The sequence below is a fragment of the Clarias gariepinus genome, chromosome 6, assembly GCF_024256425.1.
Source record: "Clarias gariepinus isolate MV-2021 ecotype Netherlands chromosome 6, CGAR_prim_01v2, whole genome shotgun sequence".
In the NCBI taxonomy this organism is placed as follows: domain Eukaryota; kingdom Metazoa; phylum Chordata; class Actinopteri; order Siluriformes; family Clariidae; genus Clarias; species Clarias gariepinus.
In genome coordinates this window covers 35962945-35975069 of record NC_071105.1, presented here as the reverse complement: position 1 = coordinate 35975069, position 12125 = coordinate 35962945, and the positions used below count along the sequence as shown (strand labels likewise).

General features: G+C 38.2%; 1 protein-coding gene across 1 annotated transcript; it reads left to right on the top strand.

Annotated features, from left to right (window-relative positions):
- The first annotated feature begins 625 nt into the window (after window positions 1-625).
- Window positions 626-12125, top strand: LOC128527187 (sterol 26-hydroxylase, mitochondrial). The gene is made up of 9 exons (XM_053499538.1): window positions 626-962; window positions 5304-5494; window positions 5598-5797; window positions 5874-6071; window positions 6244-6407; window positions 6937-7103; window positions 10823-10904; window positions 10999-11205; window positions 11388-12125. Exons 1-9 carry the CDS (start codon window positions 735-737, stop codon window positions 11502-11504), a joined length of 1554 nt encoding a protein of 517 aa, XP_053355513.1. The 5' UTR covers window positions 626-734; the 3' UTR covers window positions 11505-12125.

The window sequence follows — 12125 nt, the reverse complement described above, 5'->3', positions numbered from 1 at the left end:
GTGACTTAGCAAAGTTGAGCGCGCTCCCGCGCGTGTACGGGATGTTGCGGGCGCACAGACCGCTTTCAGCACGTCAAGCAAGTCCTAGTGTGCGGCTCGGACCTTCATATAATGCCAAAAACGTGACATTCCAGATGATAAACAGGCGTGGTGTTATTTTAAAGTAATTATACTGTGTTACTTCTTTACTGTGCAGGAACGCACCTAGAAAAAAAGGTTTTAGTAATTGTCATGCATACAGGCGACTGGGAGAACTGGATTATCTGGTGGAACGAAGCTCTCCAATATATATTCGAATAATACGTTACAAGTGAAAATGCTTTAAAATACAAGAATGATTATGGTTCTCTCTCTCTTTCTCTCTCCACATTTTTCATCTAAAGTCTATATAAATAAGAGACAGGAAAATAATTCCTTATCACTGCTGAAATCCACTGTGTACCACTCGAACTATTCAGCACACTCCACCGACATGTACATAAGTTCGACTCATTCGAGGGAAGCGTTTTTCATTAAAGCACGTCGTCTGTAGGAAATAGATGAGAGGACAAAACTACTGCTGGGAAAAATAATTATGAAAGAAGCGTTTTGTTATAAATAAGGAATTTAGAAGTGGGCGTGGTTTTTACCAGCCTACCGGACACACCCGCTTCCCCTCTATAAGGCTGGGAAACGATAGCTTATTAAATCATATTATAATAATTTTCGACTTGTCGCGTCCGTCGGCGTCCATCATGACAGCAGCGTGCCGCGCCCTCAGACCTCACAGCCGGACCCTCGGCTCGGTTCAGGAGCTCATAACGCGGAATGTAAAGTCACACGCAGGAGACTTAAATCGCAAATCTGGCGCGGCCTTCACCGGAAACTTTAGGACCATAGATGATCTGCCTGGACCCAGTCTCTCCACCACGGTTTACTGGCTGTTCGTGAAAGGATATGCAGATAAAAGTCATGCAATGCAGGTTGGAAGTTATTATTTCTCCCGTTACTGTTGTTGCTACCGTACTGCTGCTGTTACCGCTACCGCTACTCGTGGCCGTCGCAAGACCCTCTTTCATGGGGGTCCTGCTATTATGGATCCCCAGTTAAATCTCAAATTCGTTTGATCAAGCTCCTATATTTAACAATTGGTTGATTTAGATTAACTGTAACGGGTAGGAATAGTTTTTTTTTTTTAATTGTTATTATTATAATCCACAGTGATTAAACAGTTTAACACCAAATCTTCTGAGTCAGGTCGCGCGCGCGTGCTTGCATGCCCGACATTGTGCAATTCGTCGCCTGAAACAAGAATCGGGATTGATGTACGATGCCACGATGGGACTATAGCAAGTTTTATTTAAAAAAATAAAAAATACCGATGGTCTTATTTCGACTCAAGCCTTGTTGCACAGCACTTTTCAGTGTACCGTCTGTATAGCGTTTTACAATGCAACAGGCAATTAAGAAACAATAAATAAATAAATAAATAAATAAATGAGGTGCCTTGCACCTCCAGGGTTCGGGTTCGATTCTCGCCTCTTATCTCTGTGTGCATGGAGTCAGTGTGTTCTCCCCGTGCTTGGTCCTGGTTTCCTCCCACAGTCCAACGACATGCAGATTGGGTTAATGGACGTTCTCAAATTGTCTAGATTCAAGATTCAAGATTCAAATAACTTTATTAATCCCAGAGGGAAATGGCTTATGCTCGGTTACAGGTGCTCACAGTTGTTAACTAAAAAAAGGTAATAAAGAATAAAGGTAATAAATAATAATAATAATCTTAAAAAAAAAAAAAAAGTTACTAAAACAGTAAGTACCATAATATAGTGTGTGAATGGATTTGTGAATGTGTGTATGCCCTGTGATGGATTGGCACCTCGCTCAGGGTGTAACCCGCATTGTGCCCTAAGTCTCTTGGAATAGGCTCCAGGCCCCCCATAAATAAAAGTGGAATAGACAATTAGTGAGTGAGTGGGATTTAAGTAAAACGACTGTGCCACAGTAGAGTTTTATGTCTAGCAACACTCCTACTACTATTGAATTAAATTCCATTACATTTTATTCAGTTTATATGGTGCTTGTCACAAAGCAGCGACAATGAGCATTGTTTCCTCTTTTTTATTTTACAAAATCCAAAAAAGGAAATAATATAAAAATGTAATGATGATGTAAAGAATTGTAATGATCAGTTTGTCCCTGCTGAGCAAGCTGGGAGTGACAGTGGCAAGGAAAAACTCCCTGAGATGAGGGAAGAGACCTTGAGACTAACCAGACTCAAAAGAGAACCCATCCTCATTTGGGTGATATCAGATATATGTACATAGCATGGATTTATTTGTGGTCATTCTGTGTACTATGAGACTGAAATTTCATTATAACATTATTAAATCAATATGGAGTCCACTTTCATTGTTGGAAGCTTGTGGTAATTTCAATCCTGAACTATTAAGCGACTGCAGTCACAAGCCATTCGAGAAAAAACTGCCTGCATTAGCCAAGTACCAGACCAAACACAAGAACACAAGTTCAGTCACCCCATGCATTCCAAAAAGATGACTATTCATCCTTCGACTACAACCCTGTTACTGGTATTACTAACAGTATTACTACTGCTGCTACTGTTGTAATGAAATTGAACTGATTACTTCTAGCTATACATGGTCGTAGTACAATACCGTACAGTACAGTATACACACCCATCAGCCATGAACAGCATAGGTTTTAAGTTACTCTTGGGCCCAAAACAGTTGGTGGTGAGACCTCTAAAGGTATGTTGTGGTATCTAAAACCAGGATGTTAGCATCAGATCCTTTACATGCTGTAAATTGCAATGTTGGGGCTCCATGGATCAGACATGTTTGTCCAGCACATACCATGAATGCTCGATCGGATTGAGATCTGGGAAGTTTGGAGGCTGGATTAACAACCTTGACCTCTTTGCATAAAAGAGCCTTGCGTGCTGTGCCCTCTGATCCTGTCACCAGTTTACTGTTATATAATTGACAGTCAATTTTATTAAGTTCACAGGCAGTGGTGTCATATACCAGGTATATACATATATGTATATAAACTGTATTGCCAAAAGTATTCGCTCGCCTGCCTTCACATGCATATGAACTTCAGTAACATTTAATTCTTAATTCATAGGGTTTTAATATGATGTTGGCCCTTTGCAGCTATAATAGTGTTATCTCTTCTGTGAAGGCTTTCCCCAAGGTTTAGGAGTGTGTTTATCGGGATTTTTGACTATTCTTGCAGAAGCCCATTCGTGAGTACAGACACTGATGTTGAATAAGAAGGCTTGGCTCGCAGTCTCACTCTTATGCATCCCAAAGCTGTTCTATCAGGTTAAGATCAGGACTGCAGGACAGCCAAGTTGGAACTGGTGTAGTATTGTTTTTCAGGAGTTGGACTTGGCCCCTTACTTCCAGTCAAAGAATCTTTTAATGCTTCAGCATAGCAAGACATTTTGGACAATTTTATGGTCACAACATGATTGCACAATGTTCATCTGCAAATACTTTTGGGAATATAGCATGTATATACAGTAGGTATACACCAGATCTGAGAATAAATGCAATGAAGTCACCTGTCACACTTGCCTAATTACCACTTTCAGCTATCAGCTATAGTTGTGAAGTTTAGAGGAGGAAATGTTTGTGCTGAACTCATACATTTACAGCTATTTCTAAATGTGTATGATCCATGTAGAAGCACAATGCATAGCGTTCCCATTACTTAAATGTGTTTCAGAGTGTTCCCATTACTTAAATGTGTTGCAATTTGATATTAAGCGTACTTGGATCCTAGCCCATGTCCTTAGGGTTAAATCACGCGTAGCCAGATAACTTGATACCCAACCATGTAGATTAGATTCTTTGCACATTTTTTCAAACAGATAACAACAGAAACAATCAACTCTCTTCTAAAAAAGAATAATCTCTTTCCTTTATACAGTTTACAGTTATCAAACGCCTGATTTAATTTAGGAACTGGGATTTTTATTTAAAGGCAGATGTGCACACAAACTGGTATATTTCATTCGGAATAATTAATTAAACATTAATATTTAATATATTATACAGTACACTATATATATATATATATATATATATATATATATATATGTATATATATATATATATATATATATATATAATAATTTTAATATTTTTTTCCATGTGATAATGAAGGTCATGAAGGTATAACCTAGCATGCGTCTGTAAAAAAAAAAAAAAAACAATCTTGCATTTAACCACCTTTTATGTAGCTCAAAGGAATTACGAAAATCATCTTTGGAATGAAAGACAGGCCCTGATACGTTTCTGCTCTGCACAGAGACAGACTTGATCCAAGTGACTAAATTAGGGTAAATGACTACAGTTATTATTGCTCAGGCTGCAGACAGCTGGGTCAGACTTCAGTATGTAAACTGTAGTCAAAACGAAACTTGAAGCTGACATTCCAGCTAAATGAATTTTAAAGAACACTCCCACCCATATGCTACCAATATATGTCAAGAGACGACAAAACCAAACATAAGGTGACATGAGGAAGTTCTATTTTTACTGTGGTGTGCACATGATATTAAGGGAATTTACTGTTCAAATGAATCAGCTGGAAAGGACCTGGAATACATTGGGGTGGAAATATTATTGAGAAATGACTGTATACTCAGGTGGCTGTATGTAATTAGAATAGCTTGAAAAAGTTCATTTTCTTTTACAGTTTAATTGAAAAGTGAAAATCTCATATATCCTAGATTAATTACATGTAAAATATTTCAAGCCTTCTTTTCTTTTGGTGTAATTTAGATGATTACAGGCTACAGCTCATGAAAAATCTAGGATTTCAAATTAATACAATCTTTCTTGAGATCAATCAAAAGAGGAACCTAAAATTGACAATACAGAAATTCTGAAAAATTATGTTCACTGGTGCACTTAATACTTGGCTCCTTTAGCACAAATTACTATCAATGTGACATGGCATGGAGATGATCAGCCTGTGGCACTGCTGAGGCATTATTGAAGACCAGGCGGCGTTTATACTGTAGCACCCTTTAGCTTGTCTGTATTAGTGCGTCGGGTGTTTCTCCTCTTCCTCTTGGCAATACCCTGGTGAGGTGAGTTGGCTGGCAAATCAAGCGCAGTAATATTATGGTCAGATGTGGTAGTTACTGGCACTCTGGGCAGGTACTAAAGTCCTACTGGATAAGGAAATTATAAAGCTTATCAGCAGGCTGGTAGACATCTGTGTCAGATTGGCCCAAAGTTCCACTGTATTTTGATTTAATATTTAGATGAACACTTTTATCACAGGTGGAGCACAAGCGCCTGTACGGGCCAATCTGGCGCTCACGGTTCGGGCCGTTTGACATCGTGAACGTGGCGACAGCAGAGCTCATCTCCCAGATGATCCGTCAAGAGGGACGGTACCCAGTGCGGACTGCGCTTCCACACTGGAAAGAATACCGAGATATGAGGGGCCAGGCTTACGGGCTCCATGTTGAGTGAGTCTCTTTCCAGCACTTTCCTCAAGATACTGTGTAGATAATCTTTATTAAGAACTAGTCTAGATTTTTCATCACAGCACATACCTTCTGTTTCCAACAGTACGGGTGAAGATTGGTACCGAATGCGCAGTGCTCTGAATCCAAAAATGCTAAAGTTGCAAGAAGCGTCTGCCTACGCTTCAGTCATTCATGACGTGGTATCGGATCTGCTGGAAAGGGTGGAGCGACTGCGCTCGCACAGCCAGGACAAGAGCACTGTGTTTGACCTTGCGTCTGAACTTTACAAGTTTGGCTTTGAAGGTTAAACAGTTCTTGAGTTTTGCTACTAAATGTTTAAACTGTTTAATTGTACTGAAGCAATTTGTTTTGTTTACAGGCATTTCCGCTATTCTGTTTGAAACACGCTTGGGCTGCCTTCAGGAGGAAATCCCAACAGAAACACTACGATTCATAGCAGCAGCTAATAACATGCTAAGGCTATCTGAGACCGTGCTGTTTTTTCCTCAATGGTCTCGAAAGGTATTTCCTTTCTGGAAGCAGTTCATCCAGGCCTGGGATGATCTCTACGATGTAGGTATGCTGGACGATGTCTCTGAAAAGGGAATAAGAGCTTTGAGTTGCTTGTGCATTTACAAACACTGCATTTAAAAGCACTAACAGATGTTGACCAATGTGCAGGAATTAAGACCTGCAGCGAAGTACCACTCAGGGAGTTTAACGGCTCACTTAATTGCGCTGGGCTTCAGCGCGGAATTTGATTGACAGGAAGGTGAAGCAGATGGAGGAGCAGGTGCAGCGTGGAGAGAATCTGGAGGGGATGTACCTCACTTACCTGTTATCAAGCAACAAACTGTCCCTGGCAGAGATTTATATTACCATCACTGAGCTGTTGCTTGGAGGAGTTGACACGGTGAGTGTTGGCGTTACTGGCGCAGGTTCAGCTCAGACCATGAGCATGCTCTACATAAGAAATAAAACTTTAGGTGGCATGCTGTTTTGCACGGGTGGTGAAAATTAGCCCAGAGTAAAGGTTATTATTATTAAAATTAATAAAAAGATATGTTGTTCTTTAAAAAAATAAGGACAAGTTGACAAGTTGCTGTGATATAAATGGAATAAAACACTTTTTGTTGTGTGGTTATTAGAAAGCAACCAACTCTGATTCTCTTCAGGTCACTTTTTACCACCCAGTTTAATGGAAGCTCCCATATTTTACTATTTCTTTACAAATTTTCACATCACAAAACCGCTTTTGTTTTACTTCTCTTCCATATGCACCAGTTCAGTGTCTACACTGGTGGTCTGAATGTAAAAAAAAAAAAAAAACATAACCACATCAAAAAGTGAATTTTGCACAATATGTTCATGTTAGTGCATCGAACTGTTGATGTGTTTTTAGATTTCTGTGCATGTGGTAAATGTATCTCTCATCATCTCAGACATCCAACACCATGTCCTGGACTTTATATCACCTCGCCCGTGATCCAGAGGTGCAGAATCGTCTTTATCAGGAGCTGGTGTCCGTGTGTCCAAACAAGCGTCTGCCTACCACGGAGGACTTGACCAGAATGTCGTACCTTAAAGCTGTTATCAAGGAAACACTCAGGTACATGATAAAGTTGAGTGATTCAGAGCAGGAGGGTAATTAGTATTTGATTGAGTCAAAGTACAAGTTTTATTATTTTCTATTTTTTCCCCATATGTGTGTATATATATATATATATACATATATATAATGTATATATATATATATACACACACATATGGGGAAAATATATATATATATATATATCTGTTATAATATAATATATATATATATATATATATATATATATATATATATATATATATATATATATATATCTGTTATAATATAATATAATATAATATATATGGCAAGCCGTTTAGGAAAATATTCATGAGAGAATTGAATGAAAACTCCATATATATTGATTGAAAAGTCTGAATATATTGAATGGATTCTGAATATATTGAATGAAACTCGATATATATTGAATGGATTCTGAATATATTGAATGAAAAGTCTGAATATATTGAATGAAACATGACGTCATCGATACACAGCGCCACCTTTAGGAAGGATGAGTGAGTCAGCGAGAAACTTGGTTGCTGCGATTCTGAGAAATGAAGAGGTGGTCAACACGTTAGTGAGTGCGTGTACGGGCCAAAGTGGTGCCGTAAGCCTCACTCAATATCAGATTTCCACATTCGAATACGTTTAAACCCGCCACGTGTTGTTATTACTTTTTCCTCCCTAATGTGTCAGAGCTGCGTTTGGTTTTCCCAGTTAATTTGCGTTGTATTTAAGCCCAGCGTTTCGTCGTGAAGTGGGCTATTGCGGTCAGTTTCTTTGTGGCTTGCTCTAATTAATTTTGCCCTCTGTAAATGTTCTTGGCTACGAGCTCGCCTTATGCCCAATTCTATTGTTTGCACATCAACTGGACACTAAACTGCTTCGGCTTGATTGCCTTTGTTTTTGGCTTGAATACGAATCAGTGAGTGTAACCGTCTTCACCCTCGCTACCAAACATTACTTTATACAACACTAGTGTAAGTACTCGGACGTGGAAAAAGGGAGGAAATGAACTCGTACACGCACTCACTAACGTGTTGACCACCTCTTCATTTCTCATAATCGCAGCAACCAAGTTTCTCGCGGACTCACTCATCCTTCCTAAAGGTGGCGCTGTGTTTCGATGACGTCATGTTTCATTCAATATATTCAGACTTTTCATTCAATATATTCAGAATCCATTCAATATATATCGAGTTTCATTCAATATATTCAGAATCCATTCAATATATATCGAGTTTCATTCAATATATTCAGAATCCATTCAATATATTCAGACTTTTCATTCAATATATTCAGAATCCATTCAATATATATCGAGTTTCATTCAATATATATCGAGTTTCATTCAATATATTCAGAATCCATTCAATATATTCAGACTTTTCAATCAATATATATGGAGTTTTCATTCAATTCTCTCATGAATATTTTCCTAAACGGCTTGCCATAAATATATATATATATATATATATATATATATATATATATCTGTTATAATATAATATATATAAAGTATGTATATAAACAGGGTTGTTTGTGCATTCGTTTTAGAGTAAAACCTTGCTAGCTATAGCGCCCAGACAAGTAGCACTCAGGTATGCTGCAGAACTTGATAAATATTTTTTCATGCACGTAAGGAATGAATTTTTGTTGAGTCTGTTATCTTTACATCTGTCCTTGGAAGGAAGCTTGTCATGGCCTTTTATTGAGCCTTATGACTGGATCATGGTCAGAATCTAGGTTTAAAACCCATGCAGATGAAGATGACTGATGTAAATCCTTGTACCAAATCCAAAAAAGGTAGGCAGAGGTAGAAGACAAAAATAAAACAACAGGAAACTTTCTGTTTACTTTAATATGGGTAAAGAAGTCTACAAATGCATAACGATCAGCCAAATAAGTCCTGAGCCAGGAGAGGGTCGTTCCCATAAATCCTTTAACATTTTCTAATCCATCAAGGAAAACTGTATGATCGATGGTGTCAAAAGCAAGAACACACATCCCTGATCAGAGGCAGTAGTCGGACATGTACTTTAACCAGCGCTGTTTCTGTACTAACATAAGGCCTAAATTCTCACCGATATGCTTTATGAATGCTATTCCTATGTAGGTATGCAGGCCACGCTATAATCTTTCTAGTATCTGTTACACAACATAACCCTTTGGTGTATAATCTGCATGGGAGGGGATAGTAGATTTCTAGATAGTAGAATTTTGCACGCACACAGACACACACATCCAGCAGACTTTGAACTGCTGTTTTTTTTTTAAATGAAAGGAGCTATATAAATAAAGATTAGGATTATAATGGTGGTAATGATTATTATTATCATTATTATTATTATTGTATGATGATTTATGAAGCCTGCTTATCGTGAAGACTGCTTTTTATAGCTTAATACAACGAAGATGCAAGGATGATTCAAATCAATTCAATTTTATTTATATAGCGCTTGGTCATTGTCTCAAAGGAGCTTCACAAAATGAAAATAAAATTTCTGGAAGTGTGTATGGAACTGGTTTTTGAGAAAAAAAACGTGTTAGGATAATTAGCTCCAGTAGACAGTTAGATAATGAGATTGTCCCTGATGAGCAACCCAAGGAAAAACTTCCTGAGATGGCAACAGAAAGAAACCCTGAGATGAACCAGACTCAACGAGGAACCCATCCTCATTTGCATGATAACGGATAACAGGAATTACATAACGATATCATGTGTGTTAGGCTGCTAGAAGTTCAGTATAACAGAAGTTGTCCAAGTTAACGTGGAGTCCAGTTCAGCTCTGGATGGCTCAGGATCCTCGCAGGGTTGGCCTTTGTCTACTGGAGCTGGCACAATCTCCAGATGCCTCAGGATGGGTAATAAAATGAAAAACAGGTGGAAAGAATAAGTGTAGTTGCCGTTCAGGATATTAAGCAGCACTAGATAAGAGTGTGCATTTAGATGTACTGGAGTACGAGGTTATGGAATGATTTATGCGTATGCCAGATTAAAGAGATGTGTCCTGAGTCTACTTTGAAACTGGTAGACTGTGTCTAAGACCCGAACACTGTCTGGAAGGCTATTCCAAAGCTTAGGAGCTAAATATGAGAGCGCTCTACCCCTTTTGTAGTTTTTAATACGCTGGGAACTACCAGAAGTCCAGAGTTTTGCGATCTTAAGGAGCATGGTGGATTTTAATGTGACAGAGGACTGGTTAGATATGCAGAAGCTAAACCATTTAGAGCCTTGTACGTAAAGAATGATAATATTGGGGTTATATGATCATATTTATTTAATCTGGTGAGAAACCTGTTGGAGAAACCATTTTGGACTAACTAGCTTGTTGAATGAGGATGCAGGACAACCACCTAGTAATGCATTACAATAGTCCAGTCTGGAGGTCATGAATGCATGAACTAGCTTTTTTTGCATCAGATACAGATAAAATGTTTTTAAGCTTGTCTAAATTTCTAAGGTAAAAAAAGGTTGTTTTTGTAATGTCTCACATATACTGAATTTTGAGAGCTGTTGTGTATTAGTTTTTGGGCCAATAAGTAAAATCTTTGTCTAATCTGAATTTATTAAGAAAACATTATCGGTCATTCAATCTTTTATATTATTGATAACAAATAGATTATTTCATGGCAAGAGGGCATGAATTTTATTATGAATTATATCATGAGTAGATGAGATGTTCATCAACGACGGGATTGTTTTACTCGTTATATCTGTTTTACCCACACAGACTCTATCCTGTCGTGCCTGGTAATGGACGCCTTACTGTGGAAAATGAGGTTGTTGTAGGTGGTTACTGGTTCCCAAAACAGGTAAAGGTCTATGAAAAACTAAGCTTAAAATGTATTCTATAAAGGCATTCATGTGCTTTTAACAGACCCCTGACATTACTGTCCTAATTTCCAGACTCAGTTCCATCTGTGTCACTATGCTGCGAGTCACGATGAGAATGAGTTTCCAGATGCAGAAAGCTTCATTCCGGAGCGTTGGCTGAGGGAGGGAGGATCTCGTTCCCAGCACCACCCCTATAGCTCCATCCCATTTGGAGTCGGGGTCCGGGCTTGCGTGGGGAGACGAGTAGCCGAGCTGGAGATGTACTTTGCTCTGTCTAGAGTAAGATATATAAGTGTCTTTTATGTATATAACTTAGATCCATGATTGTTTGAGTCATGCCTGGGCTTTTAGGCAATATCGGTGTGATTTATTATAATGACCATTATACCATAGTCCTTACATGAAGTACCTTTATGATTAGTGGTCTTTTAGTCTTTTACCCCTTTCTCGCTTTCTCCCAGCTTTTGCAGCAGTATGAGGTGTTGCCCGTGGATGGAGCCCCCACCGTCGAACCCAAAACGAGGACTCTTCTCATTCCTTCCACACCTATAAACCTACGCTTTATCCCCCGGATCTGAGGCCAGCACCACTCACCACGACAATGAGAGGGTCAAATCTTGTTAGGTTGGAGTGTAACAGGAAACTGCCACACAGTGGCCCAGAACATTATAGTCTCATATCAGAACTGAATCTCAGAGGGAAAAAAAAGACGTTTGGAGGAATACAATGAAGGGTCATGAGGTTAAAATGTTCATTAAAATGTGTTTAAATTGTTACAGTTTTTAGTACCACACTGGATATTAAGTCTCACAAACAGACAAGATTTTTTTTACATTACCGCATAAATTTGTAGTCTTTTTCAGGGAACAGGTGCAATTCCCAGGTTTATATTCTATTAATGTGCTTTTTGTAATACAATATTGTTTATATAGTAACAGTGTACACAGGGGCTTGCATGAAAGTACTCCCAACATAATCTATAAGTAATAATAAACATAAAAGTAATCAGAAATTATTTGAATTTTTTTTTTTTTGTCATGGTAAGGCTTTCTTAAAGGAGACTTTAATTGTTAATTCTTTTTTTATAACAATAAGTCCATATGCCTTTTATGCCTTATGTATAAACTGCATCCAAGTATTTATTGCACTAACCTGTATGTAAGAAATTTTATAAATACAGTATTAAAATCAGATCTAAA

Coding starts and splice junctions, on each gene's coding strand:
- LOC128527187 (XM_053499538.1), top strand. CDS start 735: ATGACAGCAGCGTGCCGCGCCCTCAGACCTCACAGCCGGACCCTCGGC. Junction 5,798..5,873: donor TTACAAGTTTGGCTTTGAAG/GTTAAACAGTTC, acceptor TTTTGTTTACAG/GCATTTCCGCTATTCTGTTT. Junction 6,408..6,936: donor TGCTTGGAGGAGTTGACACG/GTGAGTGTTGGC, acceptor TCATCATCTCAG/ACATCCAACACCATGTCCTG.